A 25,632-nucleotide genomic window follows, 5' to 3' on the forward strand; every position below is an offset into this window, starting at 1 on the left:
CTTTTAAAATCATCTCAGAGGAAACTCAGTATCTTTTAAACCATAACTACTCAATCCCCTCTCCTTCAACCTCTACAACCACCATTCTACCTCACATAAGTGAAATAATACAATTTTTGCCCTTTTGTGACTGGCTTATTTTACTTAGCAAAATATCTTCAGCGTTCATCCTTGTTGCAACATAGTCAAAATATCCTTTTTAAAAGGGCTGAATAATATTTCATTGTGTACCTATATCACTTTTTTTTTTTTTCCACTCAAACACTGATAGGCACTTGGGTTGCTTCCCTAATTTCCTTTTGGTTGTTGTGAATAATACTGTACATGAATGATACAAATACTGTATCAGTTTGTCTCTGCTTTGGAGGGGTGAATACCATGGGTTGAATGCAGGGCTTCATGCTTGGTTAGGCAAGCCCTCTACCAACTGAGCTACATCATCCCCAGCCCCTCCATACCTCACTCCTTCTCCCCTCACCCACCAATCTCCCTTTGAGACATGGTCTCAGACTGGCCTCAGACTTGGAATCCTCCTGCCTCAGCCTTCCACATAGCTGGGATTACAGGTGTGTGCCATCATGTCCCCCACCCTGCTTTCATTTCTTTGGGAATTATTATTAGCGTTTCATCACTATAATGGAATACTTGACTCAAGCTTCTTATGAAAAAGAGGAGGTTTATTTAGCTTAAAATTTTGGAAGTTCAAGGCCATGGCACTGGCATCAATTTAGTTCTCTGTGTCACATCATGGTGAATAGCAATGGTGGGAAAAGCAGGAGCAGAAAGAGTTGGGGTGGGGTATCAAACTTAAGCTTTTTCTAACAACTCTCTCATCCAAGGGCACATCCTCAGTGACTAAGGACCTCCCAGTGAGACCCCCACCTCCGAACAGCTCAGCTGCATCTCTGCCCTTGCATTGGTTAAATTATTCCATCTTTCTTTATGACACATGCCCGGTAGCTTTCCAGAAATTCTCCAAAGCCAAAGGATTGGGTCTTGAAAAGTACTTGGTTATTCTTCACAGGTGAAATATAGCTGTGTGCACCACTATATTCTAGATGGATTCTCTGACAGGGTGGAAATTAACCATTGAGGAAGAACCTGAGGTGATCTTAAAGGTGCAGTTTTTGCATATGTATATTTGTATTGGGGCAAGGTAGGATTGTTAACACTGACTTGAAAAAAAAACAACCAATGAATCCATTTTATCAGATGCAGCCTGTGGTATACTAATGTCTTACAATAAAACATAGCTATTCTGATTAAGTGATGTTTACCCTTTTTTATCCCCAGTTTCTGTTGATCTCATTAAAAGCTTTTGCACAGCAAGAGAAACCACCAGTAGAGTGAACAGACAACCCACAGTGTGGGAAAAATTTTTAATCAGCAGTTTCTTTCTTTTTTTTTTTTCCCATTAAGTTTATTTGTACATTTTTGGTATAAAATACAGTTACATTCATCATTGGGATCTTGTACCTTTACATGAGTATCTTGGTTCTTATTTTTTTCCCCTTCCCTTGCCCTCCCTTCACCCCCTCCACCCTCCCCTATTTGCAAAGACCGTGTTTCCATTTTTTTTCTCTTTTCATATTTTTTCCTTTCCCTTTTTTCCCTTCCCCTACCCCTCCCAATTCCCCTGCTCTTTTAGACCTTTTCTTCCTGTTACACAATATCAGTTATACATTTTTTTAAATTACAGTGTTAAGATCTAGGAGACATTACCACAGATTTTACAGAATTCAAAAGGATATAGAAAGCATATTACAAAAATCTTTTCTGAAATAAATTTGACAACTTCTTAGAAGTACCTTGGAAGACAAATTAATGAAACTAACTCTGGAGGAAATATAAAATTTGAATAGCACCTATTAAAGAAAGTATATTCCTAGCTTGAAAACCTACCTATATGACAACATCAGGCTCATAAACATTTTAACTGATAAATTATATCAAACAATTAAAGCAGAACAAACAAGGAACACTTCTCCCCTCATTTTAGGAACTCAACATTGTGCTAATCCTAAAACTGGATAAAGATAATAGAAGAAAAAAGTATGAACATAGATAGAAATTTGTTTAACAAAACAAACTCTTAGAAGTCAGATCTGGCAGGATGTAGAAAGTGGTTTTGTTGTAGGGATGGCAGTGTTGGTTCAGCATTAGATCTACCCCCAAAAGTAATCATTTTAACAGAGGAAAGGAGAAAGCCATATGATCCTGTCACTAGTTGGAGAAAAAGTATTGGACTAAATTCCACAGCTGTTCATGGTAAAAGCTGTCAGGAGACTAGAAGTAGAACAGAACCTTCTCAACAGATTAAAGACATGTACTCCATACTTCCAGCGAGAATGCCTTATATGAATGGAGAAGATACAATGCTTTCTCCTTAAGGTGGGGAACAAGGGCAGATATGCTTACTCTTTATCTGTCCATTAAACTTTGAAACCTAGTCCCCACCAAAATAGTCTGGCAATAAAATGACACAACTAGGATAGGATTGGCACAGCAGAAGCAAAATCTTTATATGTAAATGAAATGATCATCTACAGAGAAAATACTAAGAAATCTCTAGGAGCCCTAGAACTTGTACTTGAATTTAGCAGGATTAGAAAACACAAGGTATATATAAAAATTCAGGTCTGTGTATATACTTGCTATAAATGAAGAATTGGATATTGAAATTTAAAAGTTATGTAGGAGTACAAAGGACCCAGAAAAGCCAAAAACAAAACCAAAAACAGTGTTGGAAGATGTTTAGCACCCAATTTTAAGACTTCTTCTAAAGCTACAGTAATCAAGACAGTGTTGGTATAAGGAAAGACATATAGATCATTGGAATAAAACAGAGAATCTAGAAATAGAACCACACATATATGGTCCACTGAGTTTTGAAAGATTATTTAACATTAGCATTTTATAGAATATAAACTCGATTCAAGAGCCGAGGAAGAGATAGTGTTTTCAGCAAATGGCACTAGAATACCTGGCATCCATATATAAAAAATTAACCTCAACCCTTTTTTTCCATACATGAAAATAACTTGAAGGGATCTATGAACCTAAATAAGAAAGCCTAAAAGTATAAAACTTTAAGAAGAAATTATAAGGGAAAATATTTATGAATTCGGGGTAGGCAAGAACTACCTAGGATACAAAAAACATGATGTATAAAAGAAAAAAATTGATAAATGAGATTCCATCAAAATTTAGAACTTCAAATGACATCATTAAAATGAAAAGTAGTCCTTAAACAGACCATATTTACAATGCATATAACCTATGACCAGAATAAAGAATTCTTAGAGCTCATTAATAGAAAACTCAATTAAAAAGTAGACATAAGAAGATGATAAATAGCCAGTATAGCACAAGGAATGGTGTGCAACTCTAGAATCAGAAAAATTCTAATCAGTACAATAATAAGATTGAATTATACACTCATTAGGGAGATGAAGTCAAAAGTTTTAAAAGCCTTGTTATGACTTTTTCTTTTTGTTGGATTCTCCCCCTTTGCGTTTAATTTGTCACGCCCAATGGATTCATTCTGCTAGGTTTCCTGGAGTTGTGATCCTCATTGTCTTTTCCTAGGGTATTGTCTAAAATTTTTTGGAGTGCCGGTTTGGTATTCATGAAGTTCCTGAGGTGCTCTTTATCATGAAAGCATCTTATTTCTCCATTCATTTTGAAAGATAGTTTTGCAGGGTACATCAGTCTGGGTTGGAGGCTGTTTTCCTTTAGGGCTTGAAATCCATCACTCCAAGCTCTTCTTGCCTTGAGGGTTTGCATTGAGAAGTCTGCTCTGATTCTGATGGGCTTTCCTTTGAATGTGATTTGTTTCTTTTCTCTCACTGCTTGTAGAATTTTGTGCTTCTGTTGGATTTCTGGAATCCTATCTATTATATTCCTATGTGTAGATTTTTTTTGATTAAAGCTAGCTAGAGTCCTATATGCCTCACTTATCTGTATGTCAAGTTCTTTTCCCCTCCTTGGGAAGTTTTCTGTCATCACTTCTGTGAACAGTTTTTTAATGTCATCTGCACTCTCTCCTCTTTCTTCATTGACTCCAATCAGTCTTATGTTATTCTTCTTTGCATCGTCTAGCAGCTGCTGGATTGATTTCTCCTGATCCCTTACAATATTAAAGCAATTTTTCTTTTCCTGGACACTAATTGCAATCTTATCTTCTATATGTGAAATTCTATCCTCATATTGGTTCATTCTGCTCCGCAGACTCTCGATGGAGTTTTTAATCTCTCAGAAATCTATTTGTATCTGTTTTATGGATTCCATAAACCATGTTTCCTATGTTGGGATTCCATCATGTTCCTCACATCCTCTGTTTTTTTAATCTGTATCCTCTCTAGATTTATTAATCATGTCTTGCACCATGAGCACAATCTTTGCTGTTATCTGAGTAATTATTTCTGATTTCATTTTTCCCAGATCCTCTTTTGTTGCCAGTTCAGAGAGTCCAGGTGGTTGAGTATCAGATTGTTCCATCTTGTTTCCCTTTGGGGTTGCTGTAGGTGATCTGGAAGTCTGTTTTTGAGACTTGTTTATGTGTCTTCTCATTTCCACGGGGGGGAGGGGGTTGCTTCTGGTGCCCACACGGCTCACCTTCTGTGCCCTAGGAGCTTGGGATGGCGGTGGGGGAGCTTCCTTCTGGGTTCTGGGACCGGCTGAGCTTCTCTGCCCTAGAAGCTTGGGATGGTGACAGGGGAGCTTCCCGATATTCCCATATCTTCCGAGAGCCGGAGGGGGTGGGCACACCGGAAAAAAAGCTTATCAGCAGTTTCTCAAACAAAGAACTATTATCTGGAATATATAGAGAACTTGAAAAAATCAGATCCCCCAAATTTAAAGTCCCAGTCCAAAAATGGGCATCTGAAATGAATAGACACTTCTTAGATGAAGTAGAAACAGCAAATAAATATATGAAAAAATGTTTAACGTCACTTATTTGAGAGATACAAATTAAAGCAATGCTGAGCTTTACATCTTACTCTAGAAAGAATGGCTCTTAATCAAGAAATCAATCAATAACAAATGCTTGCAGGGCTGTAGGGAGAAAGGAGCCCTTCTCCACTGTTGGTGGGAGTGTAGACTCATGCAACCACTGGAAATCAGTGTGGAGATTCCTCAAAGAACTAAAACTGGAGGTTCCATTCAATATGGCTATTCCCCTTCTTGGAATCTTCCCAAAAGAATTAAAAGCATCATACCACAGCAATACATGCACACCCATGTTTATAGCAGCGGAATTTGTAATAGCTGAATCTTGGAAACAGCCCACGTGTCTCCATGGGACCTCTCTCCTTCCTCTTTGACTACTCTCTGCTCTGTCTTTCCTTTGTCAAAATCCACTAGCTAGGGGATAGAAACGTAGCTCTGTAGCATAGACCCCTTGCCTAACATGCACAAGGACGGAGGTTTGATCTGTAGTACACCCCCATCCCACCCAAAGAAAAGAAAATCTAGCTGGTATTGGCAATCAAGTGTGATGGATTTTATCCCTGTGTTCTGCTTTACAGGGATATGTGTCTTTGATCCCAAATTATAGGATTAAAAGTCTTTCAGGCCGGGGATTTAGCTCAGTGGTTCTGGCGCCTGCCTCGCCAAGCACAAGGTCCCAAGTTTGATCCCCGGTACCAAAAAAAAGTCTTTGCTTTGAGTTAAAATAATTGTCAGAGTAGGTGGGAGAACCATTTAATCAATGAAGAGATACAATATATATATATATATATATATATTTTTTTTTTTTTATAACAGAGTACTACTCTGCCATAAAGGATGAGCTTGAAAGATTTATAGCTAAATGGATGGATTTTGAAACCATACTCAAATAAAATAAATAAGACGCACATGTTTAAATGCCACATTGTTTCTCTGGTGTGAGAAACCAAAAGTGGAAATAAGGACTAAAATGTACAGTAGACATTGGTAAATGGGAAGAAAGTGTTCAAATGAGAAGGGGAACAAGGGAGGTCGAGAGAGAAGGGACAAGAGAAAAAAAGAAAATAGAAGGAAAAAATGGAAACAAAACTTCTGTATATAAGGAGAAGGTCATGGGGGGATGAGAAAAAAGCAAGATATGACATCTACAGGTACAAATTCCCTAAGATGAATATTATCATTATGTATGTCTAAAATACCAATAAATGTTTTGCCTCAAAAAAAAACAAGCACAGAGCTACATACCAAACCCTTTTTATTTTATTTTTTAAATTTTGAGACAGTCTTGCTAAATACCTAGACTTGCCATCCTTCTGCCTAGGCCTCTTGTATATCTAGGATTACAGGCATGTGCTACCAGGCCTAGCTGTACGTCTTTTGAGAAATGTCTAATATAGCGGATTTTAAAGAAAGGAAATTATTGACAGACATAATCATTTTTTTGATAACTACATAAAGAACTTTCTAGTCCTAATTCATATGTATATGTAACATTGATATCCTTCCCACTTTCATAGTCTTAGTTCATGCTACTGTCATTTCTTGGATTAATGCAGTAGTTCTGCCCAGTCTGCTCTTCAGTTTTGTTTTATTTCAGGTCATCTTCTGTACTCAAGCCAATCAGAATATTCTTGAAAAATGTTTTTAATTAAAATGAGATGTGTTCAGACACAGGATAGAATAAGATATCATTCTGTAGGAACCTGAGTACCTATCACCTAGAATAAACAAAGATGTTGATAATTTGCCAGATTAATTTTGTATCTCTTAAAAAGTAGTTACATACAGTGTCCCAACTAGAGCCGTACCTCCTCCATTTTTCAGTAGATAGCCACTTCGAAAGTGACATATCAAGGGGTTTTTTTTTCATTTATATGGTATTTACTGATCCATTGATAATATTATCATTTTTATGTTTTTAAACTTTTTTTTTTTGGTACCGGGGATCAAACTCAGGACCTTGTGCTTGCAAGGCAGGCGGTGGAACCACAGAGTTAAATCCCTGGCTTTCCACTGTGATTCTTAATGGTGAGAAAAGTTTTGAGCTATCAAAAATAGTACTGGGGTAGGAATTCTTGTTTTACTCTTTGTGTGCAGTATCTAGGATTGATATGTGTAACTAAAATTTCTGGACCATAGAATGTATATGTTTACTTATGTATATGTTTACTGTGTAATTATTTTCTTCAAAACAGTTTATATCAGTTATTGCCATAAACAATTCTATTCATTCCTCCAAACTTGCTGATAATTGTTTCACTTCAGTTTTTGTAAAGTTATAATTTGTATTCCCTACATTCCTAGTAAGATTGAATATATTTTCATATATTTTGATGAATTCATTTTTTTTTTCCTGCAAATTGCCCATTTTTTTCCTTTTCCTGAAAGTGCAGTTATAAGCATATATCAGTATTTAGCAGTGGTGGCAAGCCTGTGGCATGAATGCCACTGCCAGCTATTTGTTATCTTTGAAAGCTCTAAAGTTTCACCATCACTGGTATATAGACTGTGAATCTTTTGTTGGATTTGTTGCACATCTAAATATGTAGCTAGTTTCAGCCAGGCTTGGTGGCACATGGTTGTAATCCCAGAACTCTGAGAGACTGAAGGAAAAGGATTCAAGGCTAGCCTGGGAAACTTAGCAAGACCCTGTCTAAAAGGGCTAGGACTGTAGCTCAGTGCAAAGGCCCTGGGTTCAATCCCCAGCACTAACTACATAGCTCTCTAAATAAATAAATAAATGGCTACTGTTTTCCTTTTGTTCAAAACTTAAATTGTACACAGTAATTATACTGATTGGTCTTATATGTGTTTCTTCCCTCATCCCTTCTTGTTTGTTTTTTGAGACAGGGTCTCTATAGTTCAAGTTGACCTCAACTTACTGTGTAGCCCAGGCTGAGGTCAAACTTGTGATCCTCCTACTTCAGCCTCCAGAGTGCTGGGATTACAGGTGTGTGCCACCACATCTGGTACCCCTCCCCTTCTTATGTAAGAAACCCTATCAAGGTCTTAAAAATATTCCATCTCTACTAAAAATTGGTAATTTCTTTTCCTACTTGGTCCTCTCACTGATCTAGAATTTTCTTTTTGTGTATGGTGAAGTTCAGTTTTCTCCTCCAGATTGACTCTTCTTTATCTTTTGATCCTCTGTGTAAACTTAAAAATTTTCACAGTAACATGAAAACTCCTGTTAAGCTAAACTGGCATTCCATTGAGACTATGAATTTAATATGGAAAATTGACATTGTACATTGAGTTTGGAAAGAGTAAGTGATTCTCATGTAAACAGCCACTTCAAACTTCATGCTTTAGTCTGCTTATGCATTTATTTACGGTTACCATCAGAAAACAATTTCTCCTCCTCTTTGTTTACACTTAGGAGTTTCCATCATTGGCGGACACCATTCTTTAGTCATTCAAGGAAGGAGCAATTTGAGAAATGTAGTTCCAGACATCTGCCCTGTGATGCAGAGGAAGCTATAGAAGGGGATACTGGTGATGCAGATTTTACAATAAAGCCAACCATACAAATCTGTTTTTATTTTCTTCTGTCTTTTAACAGAGTGCTTTTTTTAACAACAGCGTGCTTCCCTGAGTCCCAACTTACATATCTTGGAGATCTTTTTTCATTAGGATGTGCACTGATGATTTTGCTGTCAGTTGCCAGTTGCTGTCCACAGAGACTATGCTAATTTATAGTTCAAAAAATAGTGTGTCACTTTCTGTTGTTTTGCATCCTAGTCTCTACTGCACTGTTTTTTAGGAATGCCTTTTTGCCAAGGAATTTAGCCAGCTCATTCTTTCATACTGTTATGTCATCCTGGCAGAAGAGATAGCTGACAACATGTGCTCACGCACATACAGAGTCCACCCTACTCAACTGGATTGAATTAGCTGCCCTTTCTCTATGACTTTAATAAAGCATCATTAGACTAGCTAGCAACAGATAAGATACTTTCTACAATTAATTTTTAACATTGCTAGTATATGGAAAGAAAACATTTTGTGCATTTATCTTATAGTCTACAACTTTGGTGAGTTTCTTCATTAATTCTGATCCTCCCAAGATTATGTATAAGGTAGTATCCACCACAAGTAGAGAATTTTTGTGTTTTTTTGTTTTAGTTTTTCCACTTCTTTTCCAAACTGAATATATTTTTATTTTTCTTACATAGCTTATGTGACTACAGCTTGCAGCACAATGTTAAAAGTGGCAAAAGCTGGGACCCTTATGCTGTAATAATCTTAGGAAAATAATTTTTTTTTTTAACCATTAACTGTGGTGTTACTGTGTGGGTATTTTTTTTTTTTTTTTTTGATACCTGGGATCGAACTCAGGATCTTGAACTTGCGAGGCAGGCGGCGGAACCACTGAGCTAAATCCCCGGTCCGTTTTTTTGTGCGTGTGGGTCTTTTGATAAATGTTCTTTATCATAGTGAGGAAGTTCTCTTTAACTCCTAGTTTACTTAATGGTTTTATTTATTTTTTTTAAGTGGTTCAAAGCAAGGGGAAGTATTTTTTGAATGTTTTTATTATGAAAGTATATTTGATTTTGTCAAATGTCTTTTTCTCTACATCAGTTAAGATTATTGTGTTTATTCAAAAAGTGTTGTAGTATATGTATATTGACTTTTTTTTTTTCAAATGTTGAACCGCCTTTGCATTGCTGGGATAAATCCCACTTGGGCATGTTTGATAATCCTTTTGTATGGGGCTGCATTTGGTTAGCTAGTACTATACATTGCTGAGAATTTTTACATCTATATTTATAACTGATATTGGTCTTACATTTTTATTCTTGTGATATCATTTTCTGGCTTTAGTCTCAGGGTAATGCTGTCCTCAAGAAATATAAATATCCATTTGTCCCAGCTCTCTTTGATAAAGAGCACAATAGTCACATTTTCCCACCTGAGAAGAATTGACGTTAATTTTTAAAGTTTTGGTAGATTTCATCAGTGGAACCATCAACTCCTAGTCTTTTCCTCATTTAAGAGGTTTTTATTACTGATTTGTTGTTGTTGTTGCAGGCCTGTTTATATTTTCTATTTCTTCTAAGTTTTGATAGTGTATTTCTAGGAATTTGTCCACTTTGTGTAGATTTATCTTCTTGACATACAATAATAATAACCTTAACAATAACCATTTTTCTCTATAAAATTGATAGTAACAATTGTGCCCACATTGATTATAACTTTAGTAATTTGAATCTTGTTCTTTTTCAAAATCTAGCTATATATCAGTTTTATTCATCTTTTCAAAGAACTAGCTCTTTCATTTCAGTTATTATACTTTTCAACTCCACAATTTCTACTTTGTTCCTTTTTATAATTTCCATCTTTTTATTGATATTTTCCTTTTACCATTTTGACAGTTCCCTTGTTTTCTTTATCCATCTATTAGTGGGTACCTTAGGTGGTTATTTTCTTGGCTATTGTGAATTATGCCTCAATAATTATGGGTATGCAGGTATTAATATAGTGTGCTGAGTTTAATTCCCTTGAATATAAACCAAGTAATGGTAGGTATAGCTGATTCATATGGCAGTTCTATTTTTGAGACACTTCACTGATTTCACTAGTGGCTGTACTAATTTATATTTCCACCAGCAGTGTGGAAGGGCTCCCTTTACCCACACCCTCACCAGCATTTATTGACTTTTGTATTCTTTTCTTTTTTTTTGGTACCTGAGATCGAACTCAGGACCTTGCACTTGCAAGGCAGGCACCAGAACCACTGAGCTAAATCCCCAGCCCCTGTCTTTTGTATTCTTGATGATAGCTATTTTGACTGGGATGTGATGGAATCTCAGTGTCGTTTTAATTTGCATTTCCCTAATGGTGAAAGATGTTGAACTTTTTTTTTTCATATATTTATTGGCCATTTTACTTTTTTAAAAGTGTCTGTTCAGTTCACTTGCCCACTTAGTAATTTGGGCAATTTTAAAATGTTTTTTGTTTTCTTTAAATATTCTAGGTAAGAATCCTGTGTCAGAAAAATAACTGGCAAAGATTTCCTCCCATTTTGTAAGCTATCTGTTCATTGTTGATTCCTTTGTTCTTTAATTTTATGTAGTCGCATTTGTTGACTCCTGCCTTTCTTGGGCTGTGAGCCCTCCTTTCTTGGGCTATGAGAGTTCTATCCAGGAAGCCTTTCCCCATGCCTATGTCTTCAAGTGGTTCCCCTATATTTTCTTCTAGCAGTTTCAAAGTTTCGGGTCTTATACCTACATCTTTGATCTATTTTTAATTTACTTTGCTACAAGGTGAGAGATAGAGATCTATATATGGATATCCAGTTTTCCCACTACCATTTTTAAAGACGCTCTCTTTTCCAGTATCTGCTTTTTTAGTCACAAATCAGATAGCTATAGTTGCATGAATTGATTTCTGTGTTCTCTCTTCTGTGCCATTGGTCTGCATGTCTATTTTAGTGCCAGTACTATGCTGGTTTTTAAAAAATTTATTTTCTTTTATCACACACCCCCCAACCCCTTCCCCTTTCTATGTACAAAAGCTTTGTTTCCATTTTTTTCTATTTTCTTTTTTTTGTCCCTTTTTTCTTTCCTCCTCCCTTGTTCCCCTTCCCAATTGAACACTTTCTTCCCATTTCCCAACATTCATTATACATTTCAGTCCTTATTTCCACTTTTAGTTTCTCATACCAGAGAACAATGCAATATTTAAACATGTGTGTCCAATTTATTTCACTTAAGAGTATGGTCTCAAGGTCCATCCATTTAGCTATATTGGTCTGAAACTCATCCTCCTTTATGGCAGAATAGTACTCTAATATTTTTTAAAACACACACATGTCTTCTTTATCCACTTGTTGGTTGATGGGCATTTGTGCTGTTTCCAAGATTGAGCTGTTACAAAATGTGCTGCTATAGATATGGTGTGCATGTATCACTGTGGTATGATGCTTTTAATTCTTTCAAGAAGATACCAAGAAGAGGTATAGCTGGGTCAAATGGAACCTCTAGTTTTAGTTTTTTGAGGAATCTCCACAGTGATTCCACCAGTCTACACTCCCACCAACAGTGGAGAAGGGTTTCTTTTTCCCCCAGCCCCTCCAACATTTGTTATTGGTTGATTTCTTAATAGTAGCCATTCTTTCTGGAGTGAGATGGAACCTCAGTGTTGTTTTAATTTGCATTTCACAATTGACCAGTGATGTTGAATTTTTTTATATATATTTATTTGCCATTTCTAATTCTTCATCTGAGAAGTGTCTTTGTAACAGTGCTGTTTTTGTTAGTATGGCTTTGTGATATATTTTGAAGTTGGGTATTGTGATGCCCTCAGTGCTGTTCTTTTTGCTCAGAATTGCTTTGGCTATTCTGGGTCTTTCACGTTTCCATATAAATCTTAGAATTGTTTTCCTAGTTCTGTGAAGAATGTCATTGGAATTTCAACAGGAATTGTATTGACTCTTCAGATTGCTTTTGGTAATGTGGCCATTTTAACAATATTTAATCCTGCCAATCCATGATCATGGGAGGTCTTTCCATCTTCTAGAGATCTTCAACCTCCTTGATTAGGTTCATTCCTAGTTATTTTTTTTTAAACTGTTGTGAATGGAATTGTTTTCCTGATTTCTTTTTCATTATTGGCATATAAAAAAAGGTACTGATTTTTAATATTGATTTTTATGTACTCACATAGAGTTTTTTATAGTTCCTTACTCTGCCGTATTTTGTGATGTTACTTTGACTGTTTTGTGTGAACTGACTGTAAATGGATATAATGTTTAGGTCATTAAAAGCCTACTTTGCATAAAATAGTGTATTTTAAAGTAAAGAAATGTACACGTTCATTTTTTTAACCAATTAACTCTTATTCACATATATAAGCCATGTGTTGGTATTAAGATAAAGAAGACGTGGGCCAGGGATTTAGCTCAGTGGTTCCGTTGCCTACCTACCTTGAAAGCACAAGGTCCCGAGGAGTTTGATCTCCATCTCCCGTACCAAAAAAAAGAAAAAAACAAACAAACAAAAAGATAAAGAAGACATCTCTTGTCTATTGCTAGTCTAGCATGCATTATTCAAGTTGAAGAAGATAGCTACTAGGTTTCTTTTGCTTTTTATAGTGACCTCACCATTCTTAAAAATCATTAAATCAGTTCAGTGTTTCTTAACAGGGGACAAATACCTTGTCAGTGGCCTTTTGGCAGTATCTTACAGACATTTCCAGACATCACATTTGGGAATGGGTTATGCTACTGGCATAACTGGAGTCTGGATTTTGCTAAACATCCTACAGTAAATAGCACAAGACTCCGTGATGAAGAATATCTTTAAAATGTTGGTTGTGCTGAATTGGCTGATTAAATTTAGACCTAACTACTGTAACATTTGGGTGGGGGGAGAGTATTCTCTTTCTGAAATATTATCAATGAATATAATAGTTGCATTAATCTTTTTGAAAATCAGTTATATAATTGATTTTATTGCTTTAAATTTTAATATAATTCTTTTAAACATTCAGAAAGGACATAGCAGAAATCATTAACATTTTTCCATTCTCCAACATTTCTCTAGTACGTTTTTTGTTGTTGTTATAGTTGTTTTTCCTTTTTTTGGTACCAGGGATCAAACTCAGGACCTTGTGCTTTTGAGGTAGGCGTGGTGCCACTGAGCTAAATCCCCAGCCCCATTTCTCTAGTATGTTAAAACAATTTCAGTTTGAATTTTATTTCCAGTGTGTCAGATGTCTTTTGAAGGTTAGTTTGTTAGAATACATCTAAACAAGATTGTATATGTGACACACACACGCTGCAATCAAACCTAGCGTGCTAAACATGTGCTACCATTGAAGTATAATGCCTAGTCCGAAACGAACTTGAAACAATGTGTGCGATTGATTTTTTTTTCTTTTCTTTCTGTATTTTTTATTTTTATGAGTAAATGTTTGCAGTACATAATGATTACATTCATTATATGGAGTTGCTGTATGTACATAACACATCTTAGTTCTTTTTATTATCTTTCCCCCTCCCTCCATCTCTTGGTTCTCTTCCCATTTGCAAAAGATCTGTGTCCTTGTTTCCTATGATCTTCTGTTTTGCTCTATAATTTGTTTATATTTTGGGTTTCTCATCTAAAAGAAACCATGCAGTAAACTTGTGTGTCTGATTTATTTCACTTAACATTATGGTCTCGAGGTGCATCCATTTTCCTACAAATGATTCAAATGTATATCCTTTATAGAAGAGTAATACTTCATTGTGTGCAAATACCGTATTTATCCATTCATCTGTTGATGGGCATCTCATGTAAGCCACTTCTAAGATTTAGCTATTATGAATTGTACTGCAATAAACATTGGTGTGCATGTATCACTGTAATATGATGTTTTTAACTCTTTCGAAAAGATAACTAGAAGAGAAATAGGTAGGTCAAATGTAATTTCTATTTTTAGTTTTTTGAGAAATCTCCATATGAATCCATAGTGATTGTACTAGTTTACATTCCTACCCAAATGTAGAAGGATTTCTTTTTCTCTGCCGCCTTCCTAGCATTTGTTATTAATTCTTTGATGATAGCCATTCTTTCTGGAGTAAGATGGGATCTCAGTGTTATTTTAATTTGCCTTTCTCTAATGGCCAGAGATATTGAACATTTTTTTCATCTATTTATTGGTCATTTGTACTTCTTCTGAGATGTGTCTATTCATTTCAGTTGACCAGTTATGGATTGGGTCTTTTATTTTGGTGAGTCTTAATTTTTTTTTTTTTTTAGTTCTTTATATATTTTATGTATTAGTCCTCTGCCCGAGATGTAGCTGACAAAAATTTTTCCCATTCTGTAGGCAAGTTACCTTTTTACTGTGTTGGTTATTTCTTTTGCTGTGCAGAAGATTTAAAATTTGATATATGTAATCCCTTTTGTTGTTTCTTGATTTCATTTTTTGTGTGTGTGTATTTGGGGTCCTGTTCAGAAAGTCCTTGCCTACGCCTGTCTTCAAGAGTTTTGCCTTTTTTATCTTGCAGGTTAAGTGTTTCTGTTTTAATATCTAGATCAAGGATCCATTTCTGTTTTAGTTTAGTACAGAGTGAGGGATATGGGTCTAGATTTCAATCTTCTGCATGTAGATCGCCAGTTTTTCCAGCATCATGTGCTGATAAAGAGGCTCTCTTTCCTCCAGTGTATGTTTTGGGCCCTTTTTAAAAGATCAGATGGCTGGATTGCCTGGGGTTGTTTCTGCATCCTCTCTTCTGTTCCATTGATCCACATGTGTGTTTTTGTGCCAGTACCATGCTGTTTTTAGCACTGTAGCTTTGAAATAAAACTTGAAATCAGGGATTGTATATTTGTTCCTTTTGCCCAGGATTGCTTTTGCTATTCTGGATCTCTTCTGGTTCCATATGAATTTTAAGATTGCTTTTTCTAGTTCTGTGAGAAATGCTGTTAGTATTTTGATTTGGATTGGATTAAATCTGTATCAGTTTTAGAATTATGGCCATTTTGACAGTATTAGTTCTGCCTATCCAGAATGGGATGGCTTTCCATTTTCTGATCTCCTCTTTAGTCTCCTCCTTTAGGATACTATAGAGAGTTCTTTCACTTCCTTAAGTTAATTCCTAAATATTGAATTTTTCTTGATCCAATTGTGAATGGAATTATTTTCCTAATTTCTTTCTCAGTGGGTTCATTATCATTGTACAAGAATGCTGTTGATTTTGTATCCTGCTACATCGCTTAATTTGGTTATTAATTCAAAGAGTCTTCTGGTGGAGATTTTGGAAACTTGTATATAAAGGACCATGTCATCTGCAAATAATGATAATTTCAGTTCTTTCTTTTCCATACATATATATCCCTTTTGTTTCTTTCTCTTGCCTGATTGCTGTTGCCAGTGTTTCAAGTACTGTATTGAATAGCAGTGATAGACATCTTATTCCTGATTTTAGAAAGAAAGCTTTCAACTTTCCTGCCTTCAGTGTGATGTTGGCAGTAGGTTTGTCCTAAATAGCTTTTATCAGATTGAGATAAGGTTCTTCTATACTATTTTATTCAGGGCTTTAATCATGAATGGGTGTTAGATTTTGTTAAAAGCCTTTTTTTGCATTTGTTGATGCCATCATGTATTATTGATTTACGTTGTTAAGCCATCTGAGCATCCTTGGACAAAGCCTACTTGATCATGATATATGATCTTTTGATGATTTGTTTCATTCAGTTTGCCAGTATCTTGTTAAGGATTTTTGCATCTGTGTTCATTAAGGAGATTGAGAGGCTGGGGATTTAGCTCAGTGGTTCTGCTGCCTGCCCCGCAAGGGCAAGGGACCCAAGTTTGATCCCCGGTACCAAAAAAAAAAGATTGAGCTACAGTTTTCTTCTTTTGTGTCTTTGACTGGTTTTGGAATCAGGGTAATGGTAACTTCCAGGAATGGGTTTGCAAATACTCCTTCCCCTTCAATTTTATTGAAGAGTTTGAGAAATTTTTGCATCATATCTTCCCTGAAGTTCTTGTAGAATTCAGAGTCTATCCAGTCCTGGGCTTTTCTTAATCAGTTTTTTTTACTGTTGTTGTTTGTTCATTTGTTTTTATTGCTTCAGTTTCATTGCCTGTTACTTGATTATTGAGAATCTTTTATCTTCTTGTTTCAATTTGGTAATATTTATGTATCTAGGAATCTACGTATTGCTTCTGGAGTCTGTACAGGTTTTCGGAGTAGTTAGTAGTAATAATCTGAATATCAGCAGTGTTGTGATTTTTCCCTTTTTCATTGCTAATTGCATTGATTTGGGTGTTTTCTTTTTTGGGCAAGATTGAGTAAGGGTTTATCTATTTTGTTTATTTTAAAGACCCACTTCTTTGACTCATTAATAATATATATTTTTTTTTTAGTTTCCATTACATTAACTTCTGCTCTGTTCTTTATAACTTCCTTCTTTGTGTTAGCTTTGGATTTGGATTATTCTTGTTTTTCTTTTTTCTTTTTTTTTTTTTGTACTGGGGATCAAATTCAGGACCTTGTGTTTCGAGGCAGGCAGTGGAACCACTGAGCTAAATTCCCAGCCTTGTTCTTGTTTTTCTAGGACTGGGAGGTACATCTTTATGTTTTTTTAGTGGAGCTTGCTCTGTTTTTATGATGTAGGCATTCACAGCTATCAGCTTCCCTCTTAGGACTGCCTTCATTGTGTCCTGTAAATTCTGTTATTTTATACTGGCATTATCATTTGATTCTAGGAACTAATTTCTTCCATTGATTGTTGAAGAATACATTGTTTAATTTCTATGTGTTTGAATAATTTCTATTACCAAATCATTGTGATATAGGAGATGAAATATGAAAAAATTATATCTCCTAACCTGTTAGATGATGTCTGATACAACCAAGCTTGTGTTCTGTAAAATCAGAATGAATTCTAGGAACAGCGGAAGTTAAGAGTAGAAAGAATTTATTGAGAGATAGCTTCTGTCTCAGAGGGACAAAAAGGGTCCCGACTGGGTAGCCAGGGACCCCATTGTACAGTGAAGTTTTGTAGAAGAAAACCCACATGGATACAATGTGGGTTACAGCTGTGTTTGACCAATAAATTCACAAGTATAGTCACTTAGGTAATAGTGATACAAGGGGGAAGCAAGTCATGTAGCAAGAGTACATGAAAAGAACAAAGAACTTCTCAGGTAGGTAATGGATCTGGGGATCTTGGTTACCCACTGAGGTGACTGATGCCTATCTAGACTTCATCAGAGGAGGTGTTAGCAATTATCTCATCCTTTAAGGAAGTGTGTAGGCCTGGTCCTTTTGGTCCTTTTTCTTGAAGCTTGGCCCCCAGCTCATGTCTCTGGCCAGGGTTGTATTGTGTTTTCACGTTTTGTCTTGACTCAGCCCTGTCTGACTGCCTGTTATATTTCTATTCTAACTTAGCTATCTGTAATAATTGCACAATGGATACAACACTCTGTAGATATCTATTAAGTCCATTTGTTCAAAGGTATCATTTAACTCCAGTATTTCCTTGTTGGGTTTTTTTTTTCTAGTTGATCTATTTGTGATAGTTGGTTCCCCAATATAATTGAGTTCATGTTTATCTGATATTTTTGTCCATGAGTGTTTGTTTGATGAAGTTGGGTGCACCAGTGTTTGTTGCATATATATTTGTAACTGTGATTTCTTCCTATTAAATTGTTCTCTTAACCAATATGTAGTGACCTTCTTTCCTGTTGATTCGTTTTGGCTTGAAGTCCACTTTGTGTGAAAATAGGACGGCTACTCCTTGTTTTGGGGCTCTCATTGTATGGAATATTGTTTTCCTTCCTTTAATGTTTAGTCTGTGAATTTCTTTTTGAATTAAATGTTTCTTGTATACAGCATATGATTGGGTTTTGTTTTAATCCAATCTGCTATTCTGTGTCTTTTGATTGGAAAATTGAGACCATTTACATTAAGAGTTATTGCTGAAAGGTATTGTTGCTGTTATTGCATTATTTTCCTCTTGCTGATTCCTTTTTTCCCTCTTCTGCTTAACTGTTCACCCTGCCTGGTGTATTCATTCCATTAGACTTTATTGTATTATTGGCTTCATTGTCATGTTCTATGATTCCTGGAAGATTTTTTTGATTGTTGTTTAGGTGGTCATGAATTTCTTAAGGTGCTCTTTGTCATGGAAAGACCTTATTTTTCCATCAACTTTGAAAGATATTTTTGCAGTATATATCAGTTTGGGTTAGAAGTTGTTTCTTTTTTGAAACACTTCACTCTAAGCTCTTCTGGCCTTGAAAATTTTGTTTAGAAGTCTGCTGTAATTTTTAACATTATAAGTTTACAGTTATTACAGGCTTTTCTTGGAGCTAGAACTACAGGCCCCATTTGTTATTTCTTCCTGGGGCACCTTGTGTTAGTGGAGACGGATCCCCCCTTCCAGAGAGCTGAAGTTCCTTTGCTGACTGCTTTGTTCTTTTTTTTTTTTTTTTTCTGTTTTGTTTCTTTTCTACACAATCTCTACAATTTCTAATTTTTCTGTCGGCTCCCTTCTAATTCCTAGAGATCTACTGCTTTTTTTTTTTTTTTTAAATTCACCGAGTAGTTTTCCACGTGTCTTAATTCTAGGTGCTCGAGAGGCTATATATTTAAGTTTTTTTCTGTAAGAACTTCCTGCTGTCTTTTAGAAAATCTGTATTTTTTGAAGAGGCTTATTTGCTTCACAGGATTTTCTACATTCTAGCTTGGCTGATTGTATCCATATGGTATCATTTAACATATTCCTCTATCTACTGTTTTCTGTGTGTTGGTAGCTTTAGATTTGATTAAATTTAGCTTTTTTTCTTGTAAAGCAAGATTATATCATAAACTCTAGTAATTCACGTGTCAAAGTAAATAACAGTCAACTATCAATTTATTGTATATATTATGTATATTATAGGTTGATGTCTATATATGTACAATCCACAAAAAATGTATACACACTTCAGAAAAAGAAAAGTAATCTGATGTTTTTTCAGCAGATGGTGTTACTCTCGTGTGGGGGACCCTAGAGGATGTCATATATTGCAGAAAACCCACTACACTGCCGGCCCTTAGAGAAGAAATTGAAAATGCATGTGCAGCAATCTCAATGACCAAGATTACCCAAGCAGCAGTTCCCCTTACTAATAAATGTACAGAAGTTAATGGCCACCACTTTGAGCACCTCTTATAATTGTAGAGGCCAAAGGTAAATTGTCTTAATCTCATGATGTCTCGATAAATTTACTATTAAAATATTTATACAAGTTTTTCTTTTCCTGAAGTGTGTTTACATTTTTTGGTAGACTTTGTATATGTACACATTTACATATATATTTCTGTACAGCAAGTGCACACATGATGATATTTTGTTCCATTCTTAGTGATAATACTGATCTGTGCAAATACTAACTTGATCCATCATGTTTCCCTTTATGTATTGTTTTCATTGTGGGTTAGCACAATAATAATTGTGCTATAATAATAATGAATAATTAATAATATGCTATTATAATAATTATTCCTCCAGCGTGTGATCGAATTATAATGTTCTGTATACTGATCAGTATATCTTGATTGTGTCTAAGAGCAGGGTGTATTTTGGTTGTATCAGTTCTGTTTGGCTAGCACTTGCCTTGCATGTAGTAACAATACCCAACCTGTGGTTTTAAGCCTTATTTCTGAATCAGAATTATAGTAACTTAGTATAGTTATTATAAGTAGGCAGTTAGGCCTAAGATACAGTAGGATGGAAGAGTTAAACAAGTAGCCAGTTAAATTTAAAAGTGTAAAGGAAAACAAAAGGACAAAGCATAAAAGGTTGGGATGAAAATAGAGATAAGAACTCTTCCCTCCAGGAAGAAGAGTCTTATCAGGAAGTGCTAAATTAATTAACAACTCCTCCCAGCCCCTGAATCCTGGATTTCAAACCTGACCTAGAGAAACAAATGCAAGATAATCAGTTTTCTTTTGCAGTAGTTGAACTCAAGCCCTTTCCCACACTTTCCTTACAAGATCAGGACAGGAATCCCCATTGGATTTCCACTCTGAAACATCTCCTTAAGCTTTCTCTTACTATTTCCAATAAAACTACATAACTTCCTCCTTTGGTCCCAAATTCATTCTTTTGTTTTTCATGGAACCACAAGCTTGGTTCATACAGAAATTACAGTAACAGAGCTGGGCGTGGTGGTGCACAAAGCTGGGCGTGGTGGTGCTTGCCTATAATCTCAGCACTTTGGGAGACTGAGGCAGGAGGATCACTGCAAGTTACAGGCCAGTGGGGCATACATACTGAAACCCTGTCTCAAAAAGAGAGAGGGAGGGAAGAAAAGAGGGCTAGGTGTGGTGGTGCACTACTGTAATCCCAGAGCATGCGAGAGGCTGAGGCAGGAGAATCCTACAAAGTTCAAGGCCAGCCTGTACTACATAGTGAGACCCTGTCTCTAAAAGAAAATAAAATAAAGGTAGCAGAATCATATGTTTAAAATTAGATTCCCAGACTGTACTCTTAATGATTTCTAATCCTAATGATTTCTTATTTAACTAGTTTGGTAACCTTTGTGTTGGACGAAAAGTAGAAGTTTTTTTTGTTTTTGTTTTTTCCTGGTATGGGAGATCGAACTCAGGACCTTGTACTTGTGAGGCAGGCATGATGCCACTGCTCCACACTCCTACCCCCAGTAGAAGAGTAAAATGTATCTTCATACATTTTAGTTATTTATTGATGGAGTATTCTGTGTAATCTTAACATTGGTATGTACAAGATTCATCTCTGTAACTTTTAAATTTTAAACAACTAAAAGGAACAAAAAGGATTTAAATCCTTTCATTTCTATCCACATCATCCCCAATTCATCTTGTTCCCCTTACAATAGCCAAGCAACAATATTTCATTTATACCTAAAGATTTTACAACTATGGAAAGATATACCTCTTTCTCCCATTTTCCAAATGGATTATTTATTCTGGGACTATTTGTTGGAAAGATTATTCTTTCTTTGTTGAATTGCCTTTGTACTTTGTCAAAAATCTATTGACTATGTTTGTATGAATCTATTTCTAGACCCCTTTTCCCTTTCTGTTGGGTCTATAGGACTCACTTTCTTCTGTCACCCTGTCGTCCCCCCCCATTAACTTTATTGGTACATTTTAGGTATAAAATACAGTTACATTCATCATTGGGATCTTGTACCATTACATGAGTCTCTTGGTTCTTATTTTTCTCCCCCTTCCCTTGCCCTCCCTTCACCCCCTCCACCCTTCCCTATTTGCAAAGACCTTGTTTCCATTTTTTTCCTCTTCTCATATTTTTTCCTTTTCCTTTTTTCCCTTCCCCTACCCTTCCCAATTCCCCTGCTCCTTTAGACCTTTTCTTCCTGTTACACAATATCAGTTATACATTATTTATTTATTTTTATTTCTATTTTTTAAATTACAATATTAAGATCTAGGAGACATTACCACAGATTTTACAGAATTTAGAAGATATAGAATGCATATTACAAAAATCTTTTTTGAAATAAATTTGACAACTTCTAAGAAGTAACTTAGAAGACAAATTAATGAAACTGGCTCTGCAGGAAATATAAAATTTGAATAGCACCTATTAAAGAAAGTATATTCCTAGCTTGAAAACCTACCTGTATGACAACAGCACACTCATAAACATTTTAACTGATAAATTATATCAAACAAAGCAGAACAAACAAGGAACACTTCTCCCCTCATTTTAGGAACTCAACATTGTGCTAATCCTAAAACTGGATAAAGATAATAGAAGAAAAAAGTATGAACATAGATAGAAATTTGTTTAACAAAACAAACTCTTAGAAGTCAGATCTGGCAGGATGTAGAAAGTGGTTTTGTTATAGGGCTGGCAGTGTTGGTTCAGCATTGGAAGATCCATTCCCAAAAGTAATCATTTTAACAGAGGAAAGGAGAAAGCCATATGATCCTGTCACTAGTTGGAGAAAAAGTATTGGACTAAATTCTACAGCTGTTCATGGTAAAAGCTATCAGGAGACTAGAAGCAGAACAGAACCTTTTCAACAGATCAAAGACATGTACTCCATACTTCCAACAAAAACTCCTTCTATGAATGGAGATGATACAATGCTTTCTCCCTAAAGTGGGGAACAAGGGCATATATGCCTACTCTTCATCTGTCCATTAGACTTGGAAACATAGGTCTAAACCAAAATAGTCTGGCAATAAAATGACACAACTAGGATAGGATTGGCACAGCAGAAGCAAAATCTTTATATGTAGATGAAATAATCATCTAAAGAGAAAATACTAAGAAATCTCTAGGTACCCCTAGAACTTGTACTTGAATTTAGCAGGATTAGAAAACACAAGGTACATATAAAAATTCAGGTCTGTGTATATACTTGCTATAAATGAAGAATTGGATATTGAAATTTAAAAGTTATGTAGGAGTACAAAGGACCCAGAAAAGCCAAAAACAAAACCAAAAACAGTGTTGGAAGATGTTTAGCACCCAATTTTAAGACTTCTTCTAAAGCTACAGTAATCAAGACAGTGTTGGTATAAGGAAAGATATATAGATCATTGGAATAAAACAGAGAATCTAGAAATAGAACCACATATATATGGTCCACTGAATTTTGAAAGATTATTTAACATTAGCATTTTATAGAATATAAACTCGATTCAAGAGCCGAGGAAGAGATAGTGTCTTCAGCAAACGGCACTAGAATACCTGGCATCCATATATAAAAAATTAACCTCAACCCTTTTTTTCCATGCATGAAAATAACTTGAAGGGATCTATGAACCTAAATAAGAAAGCCTAAAAAGTATAAAACTTTAAGAAGAAATTATAAGGGAAAATATTTATGAATTCAGGGTAGGCAAGAACTACCTAGGATACAAAAAACATGATGTATAAAAGAAAATTGATAAATGAGATTCCATCAAAATTTAGAACTTCAAATGACATCATTAAAATGAAAAGTAGTCCTTAAACAGACCATATTTACAATGCATATAACCTATGACCAGAATATATAAAGAATTCTTAGAGCTCACTAATAGACAACCCAATTAAAATATAGACATAAGATAATAAATAGCCAGTATAGCACAAGGAATGATGTGCAATTCTAGAATCAGAAAAATACTAATCAGTACAATAATAAGATTGGATTATACACTCATTAGGGAGATGAAGTCAGAAGTTTTAAAAGCCTTGTCATGACTTTTTCTTTTTGTTGGATTCTCCCCCTTTGCATTTAATTTGTCACGCCCAATGGATTCATTCTGCTAGGTTTCCTGGAGTTGTGATCCTCATTGTCTTTTCCTAGGGTATTGTCTAAAATTTTTTGGAGTGCCGGTTTGGTATTCATGAAGTTCCTGAGGTGCTCTTTATCATGAAAGCATCCTATTTCTCCATTCATTTTGAAAGATAGTTTTGCAGGGTAGTCAATCGGGGTTGGAGGCTGTTTTCCTTTAGGGCTTGAAATCCATCACTCCAAGCTCTTCTTGCCTTGAGGGTTTGCATTGAGAAGTCTGCTGTAATTCTGATGGGCTTTCCTTTGAATGTGATTTGTTTCTTTTCTCTCACTGCTTGTAGAATTTTGTGCTTCTGTTGGATTTCTGGAATCCTAGCTATTATATGCCTATGTGTAGATTTTTTTGATTAAAGCTAGCTAGAGTCCTATATGCCTCACTTATCTGTATGTCAAGTTCTTTTACCCTCCTTGGGAAGTTTTCTGTCATCACTTCTGTGAACAGTTTTTTTATGTCATCTACACTCTCTTCTTTCTTCATTGACTCCAGTCAGTCTTATATTATTCTTCTTTGCATTGTCTAGCAGCTGCTGGATTGATTTCTCGTGATCCCTTACAATTTTAAAGCAATTTTTCTTTTCCTGGACACTAATTGCAATCTTATCTTCTATATGTGAAATTCTATCCTCATATTGGTTCATTCTGCTCCGCAGACTCTCAATGGAGTTTTTAATCTCTTGGAAATCTGTTTGTATCTGTTTTATGGATTCCATAAAACATGTTTCCTATGTTGGGATTCCATCATGTTCCTCAGATCCTCTTATTTTTTTAATCTGTGTCCTCTCTAGATTTATTAATCATGTCTTGCACCATGAGCACAATCTTTGCTGTTATCTGAGTAATTATTTCTGATTTCATTTTTCCCAGATCCTCTTTTGTTGCCAGTTCAGAGAGTCCAGGTGGTTGAGTATCAGATTGTTCCATCTTGTTTCCCTTTGGGGTTGCTGTAGGTGATCTGGAAGTCTGTTTTTGAGACTTGTTTATGTGTCTTCTCATTTCCACGGGGGGGAGGGGGTTGCTTCTGGTGCCCACACAGCTCACCTTCTGTGCCCTAGGAGCTTGGGATGGTGGTGGGGGAGCTTTCTTCTGGGTTCTGGGACCAGCTGAGCTTCTCTGCCCTAGGAGCCTGGGATGGAGGTGGGGAGCTTCCTTCTGGGTCCTGTCACACTGTCTTTATTACCATAGCTTTCTAATAATGTGACTCTCCAAGTAAATTTTTTTTTTAAAACTGTTTTGGTTCTTTTAGTTCTTTTGCCTTTCCATATGAATGTTTGAATCTGCTGTTACTGACTTCTGCCCAAAAATCCCATTGAGATTTTGGTTGAGATTGCATTTCATCTGTAGATTAAATGAGAAAAATTGATATTATGAGAATGTTGAGTATTCCCATCCATGAGCATCATATATCTCTTTCCCCAACTTAACAAACATTCAGGTTTTGAACAGTCACAGGTGTATGGCTAAGACTTACTTTGTCAAATTATGAACATATCAGACTCAGGAATGTTCTCCCGGAATAAAACTCCTTCATAATTCGAGGATTTAATGTATTTATTAAGTATTTGATTTCTTTCACTAATATTTTGTAGGTTTTTCCCCCCTGTGCTAAGGATTAAACCCCGGCCCTTAAGCTTGCTGGGCAATGCTCTACTACTGAGCTACATCCTCAGTCCATATTTTGTAGTTTTTAGTGTAGAGAGTCTGTACATATTTTGTTAAATTTATACCTTAGTATTTCAGGTTTTTGGGTGCTGTTATAAATTGTACTTTTTAAAATTTTGTCTTGAAGTTGTTCATTGGTAGTATGTAGAAATAATTATAATCTATGAGTTTGTTAAAATAATTTAGTTCTAGAAACTTATGGATTCCGTGGAATTTTCTACAGAGACAAACATCTTAATA

The 25,632-nt window shown here is 35.6% G+C and overlaps 1 protein-coding gene across 12 annotated transcripts in view; it reads left to right on the top strand.

Moving 5' to 3' along the window:
• Positions 1-25,632, top strand: part of Ankrd28 (ankyrin repeat domain 28) — a 189,438-nt gene that overhangs the window by 28,923 nt on the left and 134,883 nt on the right. For 3 of the 12 annotated variants that reach the window (XM_021243960.2, XM_087182256.1, XM_087182260.1), the window contains exon 2: positions 19,417-19,625. The exons of 8 other annotated variants lie outside the window; for them this stretch is intronic. In XM_021243960.2, the coding sequence (XP_021099619.1) occupies positions 19,582-19,625 (44 nt within the window). In that variant the 5' untranslated portion in view covers positions 19,417-19,581. Of the gene's footprint in view, positions 1-19,413; positions 19,626-25,632 lie in introns of all 12 variants that reach the window. One more of the 12 variants, XM_021243959.2, reaches the window with a different exon arrangement.

The sequence above is a fragment of the Heterocephalus glaber genome, unplaced genomic scaffold (genome assembly GCF_053883595.1).
Source record: "Heterocephalus glaber isolate CG9 unplaced genomic scaffold, H.glaber_assembly_v1.0 deba00001472, whole genome shotgun sequence".
In the NCBI taxonomy this organism is placed as follows: Eukaryota; Metazoa; Chordata; class Mammalia; order Rodentia; family Bathyergidae; genus Heterocephalus; species Heterocephalus glaber.